The sequence below is a fragment of the Sphaeramia orbicularis genome, chromosome 20 (assembly GCF_902148855.1).
Source record: "Sphaeramia orbicularis chromosome 20, fSphaOr1.1, whole genome shotgun sequence".
Classification (NCBI taxonomy): domain Eukaryota; kingdom Metazoa; phylum Chordata; class Actinopteri; order Kurtiformes; family Apogonidae; genus Sphaeramia; species Sphaeramia orbicularis.
This window is the reverse complement of record NC_043976.1, coordinates 12432941-12457742: the sequence shown is the minus strand read 5'-3', so window position 1 is coordinate 12457742 and position 24802 is coordinate 12432941. Positions and strand designations below refer to the sequence as shown.

The window sequence follows — 24802 nt, the reverse complement described above, 5'->3', positions numbered from 1 at the left end:
CTAGTTTTAGGAAGGTGACGATATGAACTTTATATGTACTCTATAACAGAATCACCATTAGCATTAGCATTAGCATATGCATTTGTCTGTGTGTTTACATCAGGGGTGTCAAACTCGCGGCCCGGGGACCAACTGCAGCCCACGGGATGACATTTTGTGGCCCCCTACTTGACATCAAAGTTTAGTGTTAGTGCAGCCCACACGTGGTTCTCAAACGCACCTTTATGCTGAGTCTTGCCACACTTTTATTTTATTGCTTATGGGCTACCATAGATAGTCTCATGACAGCTTCCGATGGCATTTCTTGTCAATGGTTGTCAAGCTAGCCAACTGCGAAGTACCTGGGGAAGTATGAACGTTAGTCACTTAGTTGAAACATATTCCAGAGTGACACCAAGTGGACGGAAAATATCTGCCATCACCCAGATCAGTCATGTCTCTGTCAAAACGTGCCATAGTCTGATGTCATAACCAGACATACTGAGGAGGAGTATACAAAATACCAGGGAGATGACAGAAAGAACCGGGTCACCAGTCTTAAAAAAAATGTCTATTGTGAGGCAACAAGATTTATTATTACCTCCGCCAAGGAGGTTATGTTTTTGCCAGGGTTTGTTTGTTTGTTTGTCTGTCCGTTAGTGTGCAACATAACTCAAAAAGTTATGGACAAATTTGGATGAAATTTTCAGGGTTTGTTGGAAATGGGATAAGGAAGAAATGATTAAATTTTGGTGGTGATCGGGGGTGGGGGGGCCCACAGGGGGGGCCACTGATCAGCCTGGGCGGAGGTCTGCGCTCTCCGAGTGCTTCTAGTTCAAAAAAGCCATTCAAAGAAGACGAGTTCATCACAAAGTGCAGGTTTCTAGCTGTGAGTGAAGAAACCCTTTAGTGGAATCCTTAATGCGGCCCAGCCTGACCCAGACTCCCTCCACCTCCAGTGGCCCCCAGGTCAGCTGAGTTTGAGAGCCCTGCTTTACATGGTTTGTGTAAAAACTACTGCACTGATTTTCATGAAACTTGGTGAACAGGTGAGTAAAACACAAACCATCCACTAAAATAGACAGAAGCTGTCAGTTTTACCCCGCCCCCAAAGGGGAGGCACAGGGTATTGTTTTTGTTTTGTTTTGTTTGTTTGTTTCTTAGTTTAACACTCTAGCAGTAAAACTATTGGTTGAATTCATAGCAGATTTGGTTTATAGATTGCCAGTGACCCAGAATAGATGTCATTACATTTTGGGAAAATTAGGTCAAAGTTCCGCTTTTCTATGAATTTTTAAAATCTGTTTTTCTCCCATTTACTTATGTTGGGTGAAATTTTACATGCATGCATCATTCATTCATTCATTTTCATTTGTTTGTTTATTTTGAGCATTTACAGAATACCTGCAAATTCAAAATTCCAAAAAAGTCATTCATTTATACTCGAAAAGGAGTGGGAAGAAGAAAAACGTATTTAATCCCACCCCCATTCTGATCATCAAATAACTGAACATAATAACATTTTAAATACTCACTCCTGTCCTTTGACTTCAAGCCAGAACAATGAACAACATAGGCCTATACCAAATTACACTGAACAAAAATATAAACGCACCACTTTTGTTTTTGCTCCCATTTTTCATGAGCTGAACTCAAAGATCTAAAACTTTTTCTGTGTACACACAAGGTTTATTTCTCTCAAATATTGTTCACAAATCTGTCTAAATTTGTGTTAGTGAACACTTCTTCTTTGCTGAGATAATCCATCCACCTCACAGGTGTGGCATATCAAGATGCTGATTAGACAGCATGATTTTTGCACAGGTGTGCCTTAGGCTGGCCACAATAAAAGGCCACTCCAAAATGTGCAGTTTTATCACACAGCACAATACCACAGATGTCAATAGTTTTGACTGTGCGAGGAAAATGGTGGTCACACCAAATACTGACTGGTTTTCTGACCCCCCTGGACCACCCAATACAGTAAAACTGCACATTTTAGAGTGGCCTTTTATTGTGGCCAGCCTAAATCACACCTGTGCATAATCCTGCTGTCTAATCAGCATCTTGATCTGCCACACCTGTGAGGTGGATGGATTATCTCAGCAAAGAACAAAGGAGAAGTGCTCACTAACACAGATTTAGACAAATTTATGAACAAAATTTGAGAGAAATAGACCTTTTGTGTACATAGAAAAAGTTTTAGATCTTTGAGTTCAGCTCATGAAAAATGGGAGCAAAAACAAAAGTGGTGCGTTTATATTTTTGTTCAGTGTAGAATGAACTCATTTGACAGCATTTACATTGCATAACCAAAATGTGTGTAAAAAAAAATAGAAACAAAGTGCATTCCTGGTGGTGTATGTATCAGCAAAACTATTTTGTTGCATTCATACCAAATTAGTTTTATAGATTTCCAGTGACCCAGAGTAGATGTGGTTACATTTAGGAAAAAATAGGTCAAAGAACAAATTATTTGATTTTTTTAAAAAATTCTTCCCATTTTCTTATAATGGGTGAAATATATGGGGGGGGGGGGGTTTGTTGTGCCTGGCATCACTTCTTATTTACTTTTTCTAACATGGTTAGATATTTGCTTGAAATACCAGGTGGTGGGGCCTTGGCAGAGGTATGCACTCCCAGAATGCACTAGTAGTTCATAAAGTTTTTGAATGCTCCTGTGTTTTTGTGATATGATATACCAACTTAGCAGACATTTACATTATAATTCAATTTATATATGATTAACATTGTTTTATTTATACAGTAAAAGCTGTATGCCTGGTTTTAAATCAGAGGTCTCAAACATGTGGCCCGGGGGCCAAATGCGGCCTGCTAAAGGTTCCAATCCGGCCCGTGGGATGAATTTGCAAAGTGCAAGAATTCCACAGTCAGGGCTGTGAAACTCATTTTAGTTCAGGTTCCACAAACAGACTAATATGATCTACAGTAAAATAATAGCATAATAACCTCCAAAAATAATGACTCCATATTTTCTTCTCGGTTTGATGTGAAAAAAATAAATAAATACACTATACCTATAAATAATGACAACTTCAAATTTTTGTTTTTGTTTTAGTGCAAAAAATAACATTAAATTATGAAAATATTTACATTTACAACCTATCCTTTAACAATAAAATGTGAATAACCTGAACAAATATGAACAACCAGAAATGTCTAAAGAAAATTAAGCACAATTTTAACAATTTTCTGTGTTTAGTGTCTTTGTAGATCCGATCCATAATGCACATGTATAAATGATAAGCTGGGGCAGAATATTGTTAAAATTGCAGTTATTTATCTGAAGAAATTTCAGTTTTTTCAGGTTATTTACATTTTTTTGTTTGGATAGTTTATAAAAGTAAGTACTTTCATAATTTAATGGGTTTTTTTTGTACTAAAACAAAGACAACTAGAAGCACTCGGAGAGCGCAGACCTCCGCCAAGGCTGATCAGTGGGCCCCCCCCTGGGCCCCCCCACCCCCGATCACCAGCAAAATTTAATCATTTCTTCCTTATCCCATTTCCAACAAACCCTGAAAATTTCATCCAAATCTGTCCATAACTTTTTCAGTTATGTTGCACACTAACGGACAGACAAACAAACAGACAGACAAACAAACAAACAAACCCTGGCAAAAACATAACCTCCTTGGCGGAGGTAAAAATTTGGAGTTGTCATTATTTATAGGTTATTATGCTATTATTTTACTGGTCCAGCCCACTGGAGATCAAATTGGGATAAATGTGGTCCCGGAAAGAAAACGAGTTTGAGAGCCCTGCTTTAAACTCTCTCACAGTACGGATCATTGTATCAGCTTTAACTCCAATAAAAGTCACTTATAAACTGTGATGTAGACCTACAACTGTTTTGACATCTGCTGCAGAGGGTGTGTTTTCACCTGTTTGTTGTTTTTTTTGTGCGAGTGTGATAACCCAAAAATCCAGAAAGAGAAAACTAAACTGATCCTAGAGGTTTTCACAGTTGATTTTCTCGATTATTTCTTCGGTCATTTTGTCATATTGGTAATTAACCCTCCAGTATCCCATCCAGCAAGGCCCTTACTAAGCACCAAGTGTGCCTTTTTGGCACACTTGTGGAATAATATCAAAAAAAAATCATACAGTTTGTTTTTAATTCTTTTACACTTTTTTCTATTTCATCAACTTGAGCTGTAAATAAAAATACCAAATACTCAATAACTGTCATGTTTTTTAACCCTTTAAATGTCATGTTTGTAATGTAAACAAACCATTTTTTTGGATGGAAAATACACAAAAAATTATTATTTTTTCAGTATACTACATAAAAAGTGGATCACATATTATTTGATTTTTTCATCCTGGCATATGTCAATGATTAACTCCAACACTGGTTAATTTCCAGTATTATTTTTTGGCGCTACGTCAAATGTTCAAAAATATTAGCATCTGTCACCAAGTGTGCGTAAAATGCACACCTATAAATCAAACTATTAAATATTATACATTGATTTATTTTTCTGCTCTAATTTGATTTTATTTTTGTAAATCCAGGTCAGCCCTAATCATACATATCAAATGGAAGAAATAGTGCGTTTTAGGCACACTTGGGAGACAGATGCTAGTCTTGAAATTTTGCTTTGTTTATGCAAATTTTAGTTGGTGGCCAGAATTTTAAAGATCATGCAAAAATGAACAACTTTTGAATTCTAACCTTATTTAAATTGTGAAAAATAATATGAAGTTTTTTAAAACGAAGTGAAAAGTGTGCCTAAAAAGGTGCACATGGATACCGGAGGGTTAATGGACACTTTTGTGAGGCTGATGTTTGGTGATTTAGTCAAAAAAAGAAGTAGTTTTTGTGCAAAACATGTGTGTGAGTGTGTGTGTGAAGGTAATTAATACTTCTGTGTCACTGTCCCAAAACAAAAGCTGAAAATTACAGGCTTTGTAGGAACTCCAGGGCTTTTCTCACTTCCTTTCACATGCTCATGGTGTTGGATTTCCTAATATGTTCCAGAAATTCAACAGTATTTTTACAGATTTCCAAACTTCTACATGTCAGCCTCATATGTCACAGCTCATTTCACGTTTTTTCCCTTCGAGGCGGCCGATCAGGAACCTTTTCATTGTGTTTTATGTTTTCGGCGGGGCTACCTTCGACTGTCACTGACAACAAAACAGTAGGTGATTACTGGAGCCTGTCATTAAAAACATAAACACAGTAAATAACAGGCTTCTGCCCATTACCCATTATATAGCGATCATCCCTAAACTGCATGTATCTCTGCACTCCTGGGAACCACAGCTGCAGATGAAGAAGCCTGGACTTTATCAACAAATCATCCTGCACGGCTCCAGGCGCAAAGTCTGTGATAGTCCCTGGTCCACGACGAGACGGCAGCACATAAAAGGAATACCAGCATACCGAGGCACGGCCACGGGGATGGAGGCTGTTTACTAAAGAGGCCTGTTAAAATCAGCATATGGAGGAAGGGGGGTGGGGGGTGGGGGGGGGCAGTGTGTGGCCATTAAACAGCGCAGGGGGTAAGCCTGTCTGTAGTGCACACGTGTACTGGGTTTACTGGTCTGCATTTGTTACTTATGTCACTCCTCATATAAACCCAGGTATGTGCTCCAGTGACTGGGCTTTGATGGGTCTGATTCAAGACTGATTTTAGACCTCGTTTCAACCAGGATAAAAGAGCCAAACACAGGATGTATGTCTGAATGCCAGAGTGTTTGTGATGATTAAAGAGGTGAGTTTTTAACCAAAGCAGCTGCAGAAAAACAGAGTTGCATCCTTCCACCACGGCAGCCTAGGGAAACCCTGCTGTTGTTGTTATAGTCACTTATCCCACCAGTTTCTGGACGCAGGAGCCGCTTGTGTCACAAAAATGGCCACTTTCCACATTACATACCACATCATGACTCCACTGCAGTTTGGTGTGTGTTGACTTTATGAGTCACCGTTTGCCAAAACACACTAGGCGCTTAAGCTTTGATTTAGAGAATCAATAAATCCAGCCTCACGTTCTGCAGCCCAAATGAAAACTCAGGAGAGAAATAGGATATTGTTTAATTTCTTGCATGAAGCCTGTTGTAGATGCTCTAACACACATGTGTCAAACATGCGGTCCTGAGGCCAAATCCAGCCCGCCAAAGGGTCCAGTCCGGCCCTTGGGATGAATTTATGAAATGCAAAATTTACACTGAAGATATTACCAATCCTTTTAGTTCAGGCTCCACATTCAGACCAATTCAATCTCAAGTGGGTCAAACCAGTAAAATACTATCCTAACTAGAAGCACTCGGAGAGCGCAGACCTCCGCCAAGGCTGATCAGTGCCCCCCCCCGTGGGCCCCCCCCCACCCCCGATCACCACCAAAATTTAATCATTTCTTCCTTATCCCATTTCCAACAAACCCTGAAAATTTCATCCAAATCTGTCCATAACTTTTTGAGTCATGTTGCACACTAACGGACAGACAAACAAACAAACAAACAACTAGAAGCACTCGGAGAGCGCAGACCTCCGCCAAGGCTGATCAGTGGGCCCCCCCGTGGGCCCCCCCACCCCCGATCACCCCCAAAAGTTAAATCATTTCTTCCTTATCCCATTTCCAACAAACCCTGAAAATTTCATCCAAATCTGTCCATAACTTTTTCAGTTATGTTGCACACTAACGGACAGACAAACAAACAGACAAACAAACCCTGGCAAAAACATAACCTCCTTGGCGGAGGTAAACAAACAAACAAACAAACAAACAAACAGACAAACAAACCCTGGCAAAAACATAACCTCCTTGGCGGAGGTAATAATCCAGTGGTTCCCAACCTTTTTTGGCTCGTGACCCCATTTTAACATCACAAATTTTTGGCGACCCCAGACATTCAGAACTGAGACTTTGCTAAAATTAAGTTGTTTTTGATCATGTAATAGTTTGCTATACTATGTTGCAAATAAACGTTAATTGTAGATGACATTTAGTCTATATAATGTATATTATGGACGGAGGCAGAAAAGCCAGGTGTAGATTACTGCACAAAGTGAGAATTTGATTTTCCTTGCTCAGGATATGTACAGTCAGTCCAGCTGTGATTTACAAGGCTGACAATTAATACTGAACAAACAAGAACTCAAACTAGGAATTATGAAAGAGCTGCAGCATCTGAAACTGACCACAATGAACATTTGACAGATAAACAGAACCACAGTGCTTCAGTTTCAGCTTCAGTTTGTCATGTCTTTTATGTATTGGGATTGTCTCTGTCAACTCACCATATATTTTTATCACTAAGTTTGTTTTTTGTTTTTTTTTCAATTACTACAAATTTCAGGCGACCCCATTTGAATTCCAGGCGACCCCGCCTGGGGTCCCGACCCCAAGGTTGAAAAACACTGTAATAATCTATAAATACTTATAACTCCAATTTTTTTTCTCTTTGTAAATGTAAATATTTCCATGTGTTTACACTAAAACAAAGTCTAATTTCACAAAAAGGATTCTGTTGGGTTTCTGTAAATTGGCTTAGAGTCTGGTTTTGACCAACTCTATATGTAAAGTGTCATGAGATAACTTTTGTTGTGATCTGGTGCTATATAAATAAAATTTGATTGATTGATTAATTTGATTGGTTTTCCTCTGTAAGTCGCTTTGGAAAAAAGCATCTGCCAAATACATAAATGTAAATGTAAATGTAAAAAATGTGAATAACCTGAACAAATATGAACAACCTGAAATGTCTTAAGAGAAGTAAGTACAATTTTAACAAGATTCTGCCTGTTACTAAATGTTTTGTGTCTTTGTAGATTCAATCCATAATGCACATGTAGAAATGATAAATTGAGGCAGAATATTGTTAAAATTGCACAAATTTTTTAAAAGTTTTTTATATTTAAATTTCAGTTTTTTCAGGTAACTCACTTTTTTTTGGATAGTTTATAAAAGTAAGTATTTTCATAATTTAATTGGGGTTTTTTGCACTGTATGTGTAGACCCACTGTGATCTGTAAGTTATAATGTACATGTGTAAATGATAAACTGAAGCAGAATATTGTTAAAATTACACTTTTTGTTTCAGTTTGTTCCTGTTATTCACATTGTTTGAAAGGATAGTTTGTAAATGTAAACCTTTTCGTTGTTTAATTTTACGTTTTTCACTGTAAAACATAGAGAAAATTTTGGAGTCGACATTATTTCTATATTATTATGTTATTATTTTACTGGCTCGGCCCACTGCAGATCAAATGTAGCTGAATGTGGAACTGAACTAAAATGAGTTTGACACCGCTGCTCTAACACCTCCTTTGTCAAGATGCAGAAAATAAAGCAAGCAGCCCCAGTCAGTGCAGCAGAGAAACGCTGCAGGCTTTTCCATCAGGTCCAGTCTTGTTTGGGGTTCAGGGGTTATCACATTTGACCACTAACCTAAGTGTCATCTAATCTTAAACTACTGATACATGTCAGAAGAAGATGGAAAGTATGCTCTTATCTCACAGCATCACCCATAATAGAGCTCTACTGGCCTTTAAAAGTGAGTTAAGACACTTTGTCCAACATGCTGACGGGGACTTCGGAAACATATACATCACATGTCAAAAAGCCATTATACCGGAAAGTCTTAGCCAGAACTGAAAATAAATCGTTTACATCCCCTTCCTGACCTTCTCATTTGAGGTTAACAACAGCCATGACATCATAACAAACACACTGACAAATGACCCTGAGGACCACAGCGCAGCTCTGAGAGTTCACAGTTTATTTGGAGAGAAGACCAGCTCAGCCGTGGAAGCCCAAGACGTCTTAAAAGCAGTGGCGGCTGCTCGTCTTTCAGACAGGGGAAGCTCATTGTCAGCTTACGTAAAAAAAAAAAAAAAAAAAGAAAGTCAAGTTATTTAAACATAAATTTGTCCCTCCGTTCCTTTTTAAGAAAATGGTCAGTGACCTTATCGAACCAGCTAAACAAGAAAACGCTGAAATTATGTTAAATTGAAACAAGGAAGTACAATGAGTATGTTTTATTTACAGTGCAAGAAATGAAAAAGTCATTTCGTAGTGGTTTCTCTATCGATTTCCCAGCAGAATGTGTGATGGTATTAAACTGAACTGTGTCAGTGAAGGAGAAGATCTCAAAGTAGCTGTCAATCAAGCGGGATTCAGCCTTTTGACTGATCCTCCAATCAGCATGTGGAAGCCTGGCATCCAGCCCGGCCAAACTCCGCCCACAGCTCCATTCACTCTCAGAGACGCCCGGCGTCTGGGGGCGGGACAACATCGTGGCATTTATCCAATTACCGTCCAGTTTTGAGGCAATGAAAAAAACTGTTCCACTCAGTCCCATTGAAGTGCATGGACACTGAGCGTCTACGGGCAAATGCACTGAGCAGAGATCGAATGAGAAAACAGCACAACGGGAATGGAGGAAAAGTGAACAACATCGAGTATGTTGATTTGTGAATAAGCTGATTCTGAACAAACTCGTCTGTGAGATGAACGTGTTCTAACACATTAGTAGTCAATAAAATGTCAACACAACCGTACATATTTAACCATTTAATTTTCATCTTTTTAGGGGAAGCTGAGCTTCCCTTGCAGTCTATGAGAAATGGCCTCTGCCTTAAAGCTGCCAGTGTGGCTGAAGGACTGTAAAGGCTGCAAAAGGGAATAGAATTACAATGATGATCCAGTCGTGTCTAATCTAAACACACTCGACTCTGAAATAAAGTCACACATGAGTGGACGGATGATAAGGAGTGTGCACCATCTCTCTGTAATGGACACTGTGAGCTGCATTTTCCAGTCTCTTCAGATAAGTATGAAGGGGACGACAGGATGACGGAGCTGGCAGAGCTACACGGTCAGTGGGTCTCTTTATAAAATGTCACCGTGTGTGAGTGGAAAACATGAATTATGCTCCAAACCAGGACGAAATGACAACAGCCACAGGGCGGAGCAGCAACATGTCATCATAGCCTGGCACCCCAAGTCATTTTAGGAGATAAATGGTGCAAAGTCTCGAAGGCAGGGGTGTCAAACATGCAGTCCAGGGGCCAAATGCGGCTCACCAAAGGGTCCAATCCGGCCCGCAGGATGAATCAGCAACTAGAAGCACTCGGAGAGCGCAGACCTCCGCCAAGGCTGATCAGTGGCCCCCCCCTGTGGGCCCCCCCACCCCCGATCACCACCAAAATTTAATCATTTCTTCCTTAGCCCATTTCCAACAAACCCTGAAAATTTCATCCAAATCTGTCCATAACTTTTTGAGTTATGTTGCACACTAACGGACAGACAAACAAACAAACAAATAGACAAACAAACAAACCCTGGCAAAAACATAACCTCCTTGGCGGAGGTAAAAATTACACTTCAGATATTAAAAATCAAGGATGTTGTAGTTGTTTTAGTTCAGGTTCCACATACAGACCAATGTGATCTCAACTAAAATAATAGCATAATAACCTATAAATAATGACTCCAAATTTTCTTAGTTTAATGTGAAAAACATAATATTACATTACATCTATAAATAAGTAAGGACAACTCCAAATTTTTCTCTTTGTTTTAGTGTAAAAACTTACATTAAACTAGAAGCACTCGGAGAGCGCAGACCTCCGCCAAGGCTGATCAGTGCCCCCCCCCCCCCCCCCCCGTGGGCCCCCCCACCCCCGATCACCACCAAAATTTAATCATGTCTTCCTTATCCCATTTCCAACAAACCCTGAAAATTTCATCCAAATCTGTCCATAACTTTTTGAGTTATGTTGCACACTAACGGACAGACAAACAAACAAACAAACAAACAAACAAACAAACAAACAAACAGACAGACAAACAAACAAACCCTGGCAAAAACATAACCTCCTTGGCGGAGGTAAAAATCCAAAACTATTAAAACCTTGGTGGACGCTTATGCATCATCCCATACACTGACATTCATACCATTACAGTAACTTACGTTCTTGATAAACCTGATCTGCAGTAACATGATTGAGTGTAAATCAATTGCTAATTGTTATTAGACTGTAATTAACAGTTTTCTTAATTGAAAAGTTGTTGTTGGTTTTTTTTTTATATTATCTCCATGAAGTGAGTAAGAACTAGTATTAGAGTATGATAAAAGGTGAGAAAACATCAGATTGGCTGCATCAAAAATGCTTTTGTTTTATAGCTTTCACACAGTTTATCACTTTCTGGTGTTGCATTTTAAATACATGTTTCTTTGCTTCAAAATTAAACACATGGTGTCCAAATGAGTGGACATTTTTGTAATTCCATGAAAAATAGGTTAATTAAAAAAAAAAAAAAAAAAAAAATCAATCTCATTGTTGTTTTAATACCTAAAAAGGAATAAAAACACTCAAGAAAAAATCTCGACTGGTTCTCATAATTCATGCATCAAAGGGTTCTATCAGTTTTGACTATGAACTGAATGTGATCCTGAAGTGACCCACATACGCAAAAGAGGTCCTGACGTAATACCTGACCACGCAGCCATGCACTGTGTTTACGGAAGGAAGTATGTTTTTCCCACTGCTTCTCCTCCTGGTACGCAGAATAGTGACATTTGTCGCATTTCAATGACGTAAAGGTCAGATAAATGCGACCTGGCCATTCAAACTGAAGTCGGATTACAAAATATTCGATATGTATCGGATCTAGGACGACATATGAAAGTGGCCTGGGTTGGATTTAACAGTAGAAAAGCACTCAGAAGAGTGCAGACCTCCACCTAGGCAGATCAGTCCCCCCTCCATCACCACCAAAATGTAATCATTACCTCAGCCAGGAGGTATGTGATCACTTTGCTTTGTGTGTTTGCGTGCATGTTTGTTAGCAAGATAACTCAAAAAGTTATGGATGGATTTTCATGAAATTTTCAGGAAATGTTGATACTGGCTCAAGGAAGACATGGTTAAATTTTGATGGTGATTTGGGGGGGGGGCAGATCTGTCTTGGCGGAGGTCTGCTTTTCTTGTTTTTTTTGTTCATTGAGCCAGTATCAATATTTCCTGAAGATTTCATCACCCCCTCCCCAATCACCACCAAAATTTAATCATTTGTTCCTTGTACCAGTATCAACACTCTGAAAATTTCATCAAAATCCGTCCATAACTTTTTGAGTTATCTTGCACACAGACAGACAGACAGACAGACAGACAGACAAACCCCGATGAAAACATAAAAATAACAAGAAAAGTACTTGGAGAGCGCAGACCTCCAAATATCAACCTTTTCAGAAAATTTCATGAAAATCCGTCCATAACTTTTTGAGTTATCTTGCTAACAAACAAACACACAAAGCAAAGTGATCACAATACCTTCTGGTGGAGGTAAAAATCTGATTTGTGCTGTTCAAACTGTCTTTAACAGATCAGACACAGGTCACATATGGTCAAAAAAATCAGATTTGGGCCACATTTGCCTGCAGTCTGAACATAGCCTAAGTAAGACCTGCTGTCAGTTTTTGGACGTGCTGTGTCACCTGCCTCGTAAACCTGTAACTGAAAACTAGCTGATCCTGGAGGAAAGAGACCCAGCTTGTAAACATTATGGGTGTGCTTCCAGTTCGCATTTACAAGTGCAAGAGTCAGCAAAGTCTCATAGGTGTCGTTAATGTGCAGAGTCATACGGTAAGTATGTAACATATCCACTGTCTATTGTACAGCAACGATGCTACGTCCAACAAAAACCATCCGAGAAGCAGCAGATCCATATGATATTCAACGAGGTGAACGGAATCATCCCAAAGGTCTCGCATAATACAATCCAAACATTTTTGTTCCCATATACTGAATATGGATAAACACACACAACATGCACTCTTTGATGCACAAAAAAGCCATATGAGCAAAATTTTGTTGAATGCCAAGGCATTGCTCAACACAAGTGGGGCCTATTAAAATCAGGCATGTGTCTTCAATCACTCCTGCCTCCTTCAGCTGAGAACATGGTTAAAATAAAGTCCAACTTCATCTCACATACTCTCATACTGAAACTCTTCCAATAATACTTTATTTTACCAACTCTGAGATCAACAAACGGACTCCAGTTCAGATAATGATCTAACACACAGGTGTCAAACATGCGGCCCGGGGGCCAAAACCAGCCCACCAAAGGGTCCAGTCCGGCCCTTGGGATGAATTTGTGAAATGCGAAAATTACACTGAAGATATTAACAATCAAGAATGTTAAAATCATTTTAGGTCCATTCAATCTAAAGTGGGTCAGACCAGTAAAATACTACCATAAAAACCATAAGAATAATGAAAACTGCAAATATTTCTCTTTGTTTAACCCTCTGGTATCCTGTCCAGCAAGGCCCTTACTAAGCACCAAGTGGGCCTTTTTCGCACACTTGTGGAATAATGTCAAAAAATTTTTCATACAGTTTGTTTTTAATTCTTTTACACTTTTTTTTCTATTTCATCAACTTGAGCCGTAAATAAAAATACCAACTACTCAATAACTGTCACATTTTTTAACCCTTTAAATGCTGTGTTTGTAATGTAAACAAACCATTTTTTTTGGATGCAAAAAAGACAAAAAATGTATTTTTTCAATATACTACATAAAAATTGGATCACATATTATTTGATTTTTTCATCCTGGCATATGTCAATGATTAACTCCAACACTGGTTAATTTGCATGATTATTTTTGGCACTAGGTCAAATGTTAAAAAATACTAGCATCTGTCTCCAAGTGTGTGTAAAAGGCACACCTATAAATCAAACTATTAAATATTATATATTGATTTATTTTTCTGCTCTAATTTGATTTTATTTTAGTAAATCAAGGTCAGCCCTAATCATACATATCAAATGGAAGAAATAGTGTGTTTTAGGCACACTTGGGAGACAGATGCTAGTCTTGTAATTTTCTTTAGTTTACAATGTGCACATTTTAGTTGGTGGCCAGAATTTAAAGATCATGCAAAAATGAACAACTTTTGAATTCTAACCTTATTTAAATTGTGAAAAATCATATGAAGCTTTTTAAAACGAAGTGCAAAGTGTGTCTAAAAGGCGCACCCGGATACCGGAGGGTTAAGTGTAAAAAAAGCAAAAAAACAAACAAACAGTTAAAGTATACAAAAATGTTTATATTTACAGACTAACCTTTTACAAAAACAAGTGAATAACCTGAACAAATAGAAAGTATGTGGAGTTTTAGTAATATTCTGCCTGTTATTAAATGTTTTGTGTATTTGTAGATCCACTGTGATCTGTAAGTTGTAATGCACATGTATAAATGATAAACTAAGGCGTAATATTGTTAAAATTGCAATTATTTTTCTTAAGAATTTTCAGGTTGTTCATATTCGTTCATGTTACGTTCATGTTACGTTCAAGTACCATTCGTAGATGTAAACATTTTCATTACGGAATTTGACTTTTTTCACTCAAAAACAGAGAAAAAAACTTTGGAGTCGACATTATTCCTAAGTTCTTATCCTATTATTTATATTATTTTATTGGTTCGGCCCACTTTAGATCATATTAGGCTGCATGTGGTCCCTGAACTAAAATGAGTTTGACACCCCTGATCTAAAGGATAACATTAAAGCTGATCACTAGCCCAGGTTCTACTGTAAATTAAGGGGTTCATCAACATTTTAGAAGCACAGATATAATTCAGGAGAATAAAATGGTTAATTTATGTTCTCACTTTTGCTGCTGAAGCGTACCTGTCTTGCCAGGAAATCCGTTCGTTAGAGCCTGGAGGTCTCTGGCCACGTCAGAGATGTGGTTCTGGAGGTTCTGACAGGTTCCCCTCAGCCTTCCAATCTCTCTGCCGTTGGATTTCATGGTGCTGTTCAGCTGGTTTACACAAGTCCACAAACTCGTAACGTGTTTGTTCAGACCTTCTTTGATCCTCTGGAGGCTACCTGAGATTGGCTCCAGCTTCCCACACAAACCCTCCACACCAACTATGCGACTGTCCATGTGGGCTACCTCCTTCTCAACATCGTCTGTTTTTTCTCTGCAACTGTGAGCCTCGGCTTTCACCTCCCGGCTGACCTCGTCCAGTCGCTGTCTCAGCTCCTCGTGCTGCCTCCGGTGAAGGTCCAAAAGGTCCTTGACCTCCTGCTGAGCTCCTTGCTTAACTTGATGCCAGGTGGAGTTGAGGATATGCGGCGCCTGAGACTGCTGATGGACGACCTCTGACAGTAGGTCCTCCAACCTGCCCACATGCCGTCTCAGGGAGCTCAGATCATCGTCTACATCACCAAAGCTAGTGTTGGACTTGAGGACAAACTCTTCCACTGCTCCCAGTCTATTATTATGGACTTCAAGACTTTTCGCAAAACCATCTACAACAGTTTTATAGCTCTGTAATTCCTGTTGAACAGTTCCTATGACACTTGAATTAGGTTTGCATTCATTTGAACACAGTTGGTCTGTCGCTTTCTGCTTCTTCTGCAAGACTTCAAAATTGTCCTTAAGGGAGTTCACGTCCCTCTGCAGAGCATCCAGAGTCTCTGGCTGAATGTTGGATGGAGATCTGGTACTCGTGTCTACCAAAACATTGGTGAGTTGATCCTTCATGGAGGCCAGTTTATTCTCCAGAGCTTCCCTCAGATCGTGAACAGCCTCTGACCTTTCTTTCCTCACCTTGTCCTCCACAGATCCACACTGTGCTGCTAAGTTCTTCTCAGTTAAGTTCAGACGGAGCTCCAAGTTCTGCACCTGAGCAAGAACCGAGTCAGATACCCCAGTGTTTCCAGGCAGATCTTTCCCGTCTCTTTCTTGATCACCCAGCTTGGTCTTGAGGTCTTGTATCTCGTTGCGTAGGTCTGATTCTTTCGAGTCCATGAGCTCGGCCAGGCTGAGGTAGTTGGCTTCTTGGCTTTCACACTGTTCTCGAACAGACACGATTTTATAATCACACGAGTTCTTCAAATCTGCCATTTTTATTTCCATACCCTCCATCAGCTCATCTCTTAGAGCATTTATCTTTTCATCCACGTATCCCCGCAGACCCGGGTCTCTTTCTGAGGTACCAGAGGGTGGAGAAGCCAGTGGCCTCTCAGCCGCCTCCGTTAGCAGACGAATTTGTACGTCATGATGAGTGACTCGACCCAGGAGATCATCTAGAGTATTTTTCTTGGACTGGAGATCGTCTGTGACCTGGTTGATTTTGTTCATAACCTCATCCATTTGTGTGTCTACCGCAAAAGAGAAGTCCTGCAGCTGCATGGTTTGGGTCTCAGCGCCGCGTGCACTGGCGGGCTGCCTGAGGTTATTGACCAGAGAGACCAGCATCTTACTGGCATCCTCTTGAAAACTCAGTCTCAAGTTGGAGGACATGTCTGTCATTGTCGCCTGCATGTCGAGGACCATCTGGGAGAGTCGCTGCACTTCCTCTTCCAGGTGTTGAGAACTTTGAGATCCACCATGACCTGTCTGACCTCCAAACTGCCCCTGGCCCTCCCACGGATGGTTCCCATGGATATCTGGTCGCTTCTCTGGACCTAAAGCAAAGCAAAGAAGGTAAGGAAATACAGAATAGGTCTACAAAAAGACTCTTTGTTGAGCCGCATTATGTAATAAATTCCCATTATGTAAAAAAAGTTCAAAACGTAATAAGAATGTCACGTCATCTTGTAATAAAGCTGCATTATGTAATAAACTAACGCATTTTGTAATAAACTACCTCAATGCATTATGTAGTACATTTTTTCACATTATGTAGTAAGTTATTACAATTTGAGAAATTTATTACAAAATGCACTTGACACATTTTTATTTTCATCTTTAAACTGTGTGGTTAAAGTTGTGATTACATTACCTGTGGCTCCTGTGACTAATTTCTTCTAAATTGCTCTAAAATTATATTTATTTGGATCGTTATTACATAATGAACCATGTTATTACATTTTTTAAAAATAAAAATGTGTCAAAATGCGTTGACGTAGTTTATTACAAAATGCGTCAGTTTATTACATAATGTGGCTTTATTACAAGATGACGTGACATTCTTATTACATTTTGAACTTTTTTTACATAATGGGAATTTATTACATAATGTGGCTCAACACTCTTTCCGCAGATGAAAAACTCTTTTCTCTCAGTTACGATTTCACCTTTTGGTGCTGGAATATATCTTGGTGGAGCCGGTTGATGAGGCAGTCGGTCTACTTGGAGTAAGCTCATGTCTTTCACCTCCATGCAGTCGTAGCCTTGGTACCCGGGGCAGCACCTCCACTCCAGCTCTGTTACAGTCTTGTAGGCAATCTTATACATGGGCCTAAAGTGTGTCCGATATCTGGCAACAGATTAGAACACAGTTGTCAAACATGCGGCCCGGGGGCCAAATCCGGCCCGCCAAAGGGTCCAATCCACCCCGTGGGATGAACTTGTGAAATGCAAAAATTACAGGGTGGGGAAGCAAAATTTACAATATTTTGAGGCAGGGATTGAAAGACAGTGTATGACCAATTAGTTTATTGAAAGTCATGAGAATTTATTTGCCACAAGAAAATGTACATAATAGAAAATGTTTTTATTCTATGTGTCCTCCTTCTTTCTCAATAACTGCCTTCACATGCTTCCTGAAACTTGCGCAAGTGTTCCTCAAATATTCGGGTGACAACTTCTCCCATTCTTCTTTAATAGTATCTTCCAGACTTTCTCGTAATAGTTTTGCTCATAGTCATTCTCTTCTTTCCATTATAAACAGTCTTTATGGACACTCCAACTATTTTTGAAATCTCCTTTGGTGTGATGAGTGCATTCAGCAAATCACACACTCTTTGACGTTTGCTTTCCTGATTACTCATATGGGCAAAAGTTTCAGAAAAGGTATGGATAATAGTGTTAGGTATGATTATGACATCAATATATGTTTGGTTTCAAAACAATTGACGTAGTGCCTGCTGAGAAAAAACAACTAAATGTTCATTGTAAATTTTGCTTCCCCACCCTGTACACTGAAGATATTAACAATCAGTGGTGTGATAATCATTTTAATTCAGGTTCCACATACAGACACAGACAGTCGAATTAGATTTCAAGTGGGTCAGACCACCAAAATGGTATCATAATAACCTATAAATAATGACAACAGCAAATTTTCTCTGTTTTTTTTTTTTTGGTGTAAAAAGGTAAAATTACATGAAAATGTTTACATTACCAAACTATACTTTTACAAAAAATGTGAAAAACCTGAACAAATATGAACAAACGAAAATATCTTAAGAAAAGTAAATGCAATTTTACCAATATTCTGCCTGTTACTAAATGTTTTGTGCGATTGTAACGCACATGAGTAAATGAAACTGATAAACTGAGGCATAATATTGTTAAAATTGCACTTGTTTTTCTTAAGACAATTCAAGTTGTTCATGCAATTCAGATTTTTAAGGACACTTTGTAGATATAAACCTGATCATAATATAATTTTACTTTTTTCACAGTTATCATCTTACTGGTCCGGCCCACTTGAGATCAAATTGGGCTGAATGTGGACCCTGAACTAAAATGAGTTTGACACCCCTGGATTAGAATCAGTCAATCAGATCTTATTTATATAGCACCAAATCATAACAACAGTTATGTCATCACACTTTACATTTGGAGGTGGTCTAAACCAGACTCTTAAGCCTGTCGACACCCAGTAGAATCCTCCAGGAGCAAACACTTGGCCACAGTGGGGAGGAAAAACTTCCTTTAACAGGCAGAAACTCGGAGCAGACCCCAACTGTTGGAGGATGGTCATCTACAAACTAGTATAGTATAACTACCAATAACTAGTACAAATACCTGCTAATACTACTGCTCCAAATACTAACAGTGGATATACAACTACTGCAGTGGGGATGTAACCATATGAAAATTTCATATCACGGTTATTGTGACTAAAATTATCACGGTTATCATTATTATCGCGGTATTGTTGAAATTGTGCTCAAAATGTTCAAAAAGTACTAATACACAAACTGAAATGATTTAACCAAGTTGTATTAAAAAACAAAAAAAATAATTGGCACAATGTACCTTCTGTTGCAGAAACATTCAAATATTAACCCTTAGTGGTCTGAGTCTATTTTGTCCGTTTTTCAGTCCTTTTGATTTTGCCTTTGTATACTATATAAACAAATGTTTACTATACCCATGTTTGGGATCTGTTTTTTCAGCACAACTTCATTTATATCATCTGTCTATTATTTTTTTCACTTTAACCTACTATAAAAACATAAAAGGACAGAATACACACACACACAAAAAAAAGTCTGATTTGAAAAATGTATATAATTTATTGCATAAATAACACACAGATGCTTAACGAACCTTTTCAAAGACTTTAAAAGTGAAAACTGGTTCTAAATATTAGGTATAGAAAATCAAAATTGTAATAATTTAAAACTATACTCAAATATTTGACATAAAATCATATCTTTACATGGGTGTTTTCTCTGGAAAAGTGTAGTAATCAAACACGGTTATCATGATAATTAGAATTTAAACAGTAATATTAACCGTCTGCAGTTTTACTACGGTTTATCGTTATACCGGTAATCGTTACATCCCTATTCTGCAGCTGTTAGTGCCAATAATATAAACCTCTACCATCCATGTAACTATAAAATAAACACCATCACAATTATAAAAAATAATGCATTTGCAAATTAACAGACACTGTGTAATAACATGTTATACTATCATGAGGAAAGAAATTATATGTTTTCTTTTCAACAGTGCTCATATTGTCAAATTAACCCATAAAGACCCAAACATCCACTGGTGACCAAAATCATTTACTGATATAAACTGTTTAATACCTGCTGATCCATTAATCCTATCAATACATGTGCATAATTGGTGTAAAATCAGATATGACTCCGAATCAGATAAGGCTCCGTAGTGAACCTACGTTCATCAGTAAAACCCATGGAGTTGGATCAGTGACAGTGGATGGACACACTTGGTTTATGTTCAGTTAATGTTATATCCTCCTGAGACCCAGCAGTGCATTTTTGTCCTCCATAGGGGACGAGAGTTCCACAGTTTTACTCAGCAAAAAAAAAATCCTCTCCACTGCAAAGGACATTCCATAAAAAATAAAATTAAATAAAATAAAAATTGTATCTGAAAAACTGCTGAGTTATGCTTTCTCCAACCAGGACAATTATTTAATGTAAAAAAGCCAAAAATATTTACTTTCTTGGGTCTCAGGAGGATATTTTACTGAAAAACTCCCTTGTCCTTCAGTTTTTGACATAATAACCCTGAGCTTTAATCTGAGTGTATCTGAACATCTACATCAGGGGTCACTAACCCTGGTCCTCCAGAGCGACTACCCCACATGTTTCAGATGTTTCCCTCTTCCAACACACCTGACGGTCATTATCAGGCTTCTGCAGAGCTTGATGAGAGGCTTATCATTTGAATCTAAGGGGGTCTAACGATGGGGGATGCCCAGGACATTAATCCATTCCCTTCTTCTACTGTTTATTTGACTGTTGTTTGTTTTCAAATCCAACTAATTCTGTAAAGCCCTGTGTTTTTTGTTTGTTTTGTTTTTTATTATATACCTGTTGTGAAGCACACTGAGTCTGTCTTGTGCATGAAATGTGCTTTGTAAATAAAGTTAAATTGAATCAAGTGTGTTGGAAGAGGGATACATCTAAAACACAGGTGTCAAACATGCGGCCCAGGGGCCAAATCTGGCCCCCCAAAGGGTCCAGTCCGGCCCTTGGGATGAATTTGTGAAATGCAAAAAATTGCACTAAGATATTAACGATCCTTTTAGTTCAGGTTCCACATTCAGACCAATTCAATCTGAAGTGGGTCAGACCAGTCAAATATTATCATAATAACATACAAATAATGTCAACTTCAAATGTTTCTCTTTGTAAATGTAAATATTTTCATATATTTACACTAAAAGTATAATTTTGCAAAAAATGTGAATAACCTGAAATGTGTCAAGAGAAGTAAGTCCACTTTAAAAAGATTCTGCCTGTTACTGTTTTGTGTATTTGTAGATCCACTGTGATCTGTAAGCTCTAATGTACATGTGTAAATGATAAACTGAGGCAGAATAGTGTTAAAATGACACTTATTTTATCAGTTTGTTCATGTTATTCACATCTTTTGAAAGGATAGTTTGTAGATGTAAACCTTTTCATAATGTAAATTAACTTTTTTCGCTCTAAAACAGAGAAAAGTGTGGAGTTGACATAATTTATATATTATTATGTTATTATTTTACTGGTTCGGCCCACTGCAGATCAGATTTAGCTGAATGTGGAACTGAACTAAAATGAGTTTGACACCCCTGATCTAAAACATGCTGGATAGTGACTCTGGAGGACCAGGGTTGGTGACCCCTGCCCTACAGGGTGGGGAAGCAAAATTTACAATATTTTGAGGCAGGGATTGAAAGACAGTGTATGACCAATTAGTTTATTGAAAGTCATGAGAATTTATTTGCCACAAGAAAATGTACATAATAGAAAATGTTTTTATTCTATGTGTCCTCCTTCTTTCTCAATAACTGCCTTCACACACTTCCTGAAACTTGTGCAAGTGTTCCTCAAATATTCAGGTGATAACTTCTCCCATTCTTCTTTAATAGTATCTTCCAGACTTTCTCGTAATAGTTTTGCTCATAGTCATTCTCTTCTTTCCATTATAAACAGTCTTTATGGACACTCCAACTATTTTTGAAATCTCCTTTGATGTGACGAGTGCATTCAGCCAATCACACACTCTTTGACGTTTGCTTTCCTGATTACTCATATGGGCAAAAGTTTCTGAAAAGGTATGGATAATAGTGTTAGGTATGATTATGAAATCAATATATGTTGGTTTCAAAACAATTGACGTAGTGCCTGCTGAGAAAAAACAACTAAATGTTCATTGTAAATTTTGCTTCCCCACCCTGTACATGATCAGCACATAAAATATAGGAAATATAGGAAAAAAAATATAGGAAAATGCTAAGTACAGAGCATAATATTAAAAGAAAATGGTGATAAATCACTTCAGAAAGGTTAAAAATGGATACATTTAATTTAGGAACTGCCATAAAAGTGACCCTGGGTCTTTATGGGTTAATAGTAGATCTCAAACTTCTGTGTTTTATAGACTAAGACAGGGTGTGCCAATATTTTCTTACACAAAACACTGCATAAACTTTGTGAAAAGTAACGATATGGTTGAATCAAAGTACCTGTTGCTCAGTGGAAAATAAAGTAAGAATGAAGTTTTCCAGTCATCATCATCATCGTCCCAGTTCTCGCTTACATCTGTCTTAACCCTTTCATGCCTACTGGTCACTACAGTGGACAGTTCTTCTTCAGCTGTTCTCTTGTATATTCATGGGTTTTGTTGTTTTAGTTCCATATCAGCCAACACAGTGGACGCTTATGCATCATCCCATACACTGACATTCATACCATTACTGTAACTTTGCTGTTCTTGATAAACCTGATCTGCAGTGACATGATTGAGTGTAAATCAATTGCTCGTTTGCTGTAATTAACAGTTTTCTTAAACAAAAAGTAGTTGTTTTTTTTTGTTGCATATAATCTCCCTGAGGTGAGTAATAACAAGTCTTAGAGTATGTTAAAATGTGAGAAAACATCAGATTAGCTGCATTAAAATGTTTTTATTTCATAGGTTTCACACAGTTTATCACTTTCTGATATTGCGTTTCAAATACATGTTTCTTTGCTTCAAAATTAAACACATGGCGTCCATCTGAGTGGACATTTTTGTAACTCCATAAAAAATAGGTTCATTAAAAAAAAATTCACTCACATTGGTTTTTCATGCCTAAAGAGGAATAAAAACACTCAAGAAAAAAAAAAAATCTTGACTAAGGTTCTCATGATTCATGCATCAAAGGGTTAATGAATGCGGTTAATTTACAGTAGTTTTCATCATATTAGTATAATTTTATCACCTCATGAGTTCAGATTGAATGAATAAAGGCTGATATATTTAAATATATTATCCAACGCTAATCCTGTATGTTCTCCACCCAGTGTTTGGAACTTACATCACTTGTTGCGCACAGTCTGGACGCTCCGGTGGACACGGTAAACCCTCCGGTTGCACGAAGCTCTCCGTGCCTCCAACGACGGAGCAGCTCACATTTTTGTGCACCACATATGCACACCAGTTTCTGCAGAAAAACACCACTTTACATCTGCTCACACACACACACACACACACACACACACAAAAGCTCCGACGCACCAACACCATGAACGGCTTCTCAGCTTTAATTTACGCACAGAAAATATTCAGGCGTAAATGAGTCAAGGGAACAAAGAAACCATAAAAATGAATAAATAGTGACATAAAAACAATAAAAATCCCCTTTACGTACTTATTTCTTTGTCGTGTCTCGGTGCCAGAATATGCATTTCCCTGGAACATGTTATACTGAAAAGGTGATCCACTGCCTGCAGGTAAAGTGAGTAAAAGGCGCACAAGTGCCAGTGCGCACAGTCCGCTCCTCATGCTGAACGGAATTAACGGCACTTTTTCAGATCGTGAAGAACAGTGAAGGTCTATGCTTGGTTAGAAGGAGATTGACCGCGGGTTTCTGCCTCTCTGAGCTGCTCAGAACTCAACAAGCTGCTCCCAGCGTCTTTGGATGTGACGTTTAAGGACCCCCTCCAACACTGACAGATGCCTTTTTCCGTTTTCTCACACACACACACACACACACACACACACACACACACACACACACACACACACACACACACACACACACACACACACACACACACAAACAAAACACCCTTTGGCAAGATTTTTTTTCTTGAGTGTATTTATTCCCCCTCAGGCATGAAAAAAACAATGTGATTACCTCCGCCAAGGAGGTTATGTTTTTGCCAGGGTTTGTTTGCCTGTCTGTCTGATTGTTTGTCTGTCCGTTAGTGTGCAACATTACTCAAAAAGTTATGGACAGATTTTGATGAAATTGTCAGGGTTTGTAGGAAATGGGATAATGGGGGGGGGCACTGATCAGCCTTGGCGGAGGTCTGCGCTCTCCGAGTGCTTCTAGTTATTATTATTATTATCTTTTTTTCCACAGAGTTCATCAAATGTCCATGCATTTAATTTTTGAAGTAAAGAAACGTGTGTTTAAAACCCAATATCAGAAAGTACGGAAGAGAATTAGAGACACTGGAAGAAAAAAATACAATAAACAAGGGTCAAACACGTATTCCTTAATATCATTATGAGAAAGAAAAGTCAGAATTCTCAAATTACAGAGAGAATTCTGATAAAAAGGAAGAATTGTGAGAAAAATTTGAGAATTCTGATATTAAAATCAGAATTCTTTAAAAAAAAAAAAAAAAAAAAAAAAAAAAAAAAAAAAAGGGATTCTGAGTTTAAAAACAGAATTCTGAGATAAAAGTCAGAATTCTGAAAGAACAGTAAGAATTCTGACATTAAAGTCAGAATTCTGGAAAAAAAAAAAAAAAAAAATCCACACGGATATTAAAGTCAGAATTCTGACTTTCCTCTCAGAATAATAATAATAATAATATATATATACATATATATATATATATATATATATATATATATATATATATATATACATATATATTTTTATATATATATATATATATATATATTACACCTTTTTTAATTTTCCAGTGGCCCTAATCCTCTTCCGTAAGAAAGTGATATGAAAACAATGAAATAAAAATTTTTTAATGCTGCTAATCTGATGTTTTCTCACATTTTAACATATTCTTATGCTAGTTATTAGTCATTTCGTGGAGATAACATGAAAACAACCCTTTGTGTCTAACAAAAACAAGTGGTTTACGCTCCAACATGTTAGTGCAGATC

The 24802-nt window shown here is 38.0% G+C and overlaps 1 protein-coding gene across 1 annotated transcript in view; it reads right to left on the bottom strand.

Annotated features, from left to right (window-relative positions):
* Positions 1–23432, bottom strand: part of LOC115411366 (EMILIN-2-like) — a 28433-nt gene extending 5001 nt beyond the window's left edge. The window contains exons 1-4 of the mRNA XM_030123472.1: positions 23316–23432; positions 22983–23108; positions 17059–17240; positions 14659–16446 (exon numbers count right to left, since the gene is read on the bottom strand). Coding sequence (XP_029979332.1) covers positions 14659–16446; positions 17059–17240; positions 22983–23108; positions 23316–23365 — 2146 coding nt within the window. The 5' untranslated portion in view covers positions 23366–23432. The remainder of the gene's footprint in view (positions 1–14658; positions 16447–17058; positions 17241–22982; positions 23109–23315) is intronic.
* Positions 23433–24802: the final 1370 nt, after the last annotated feature.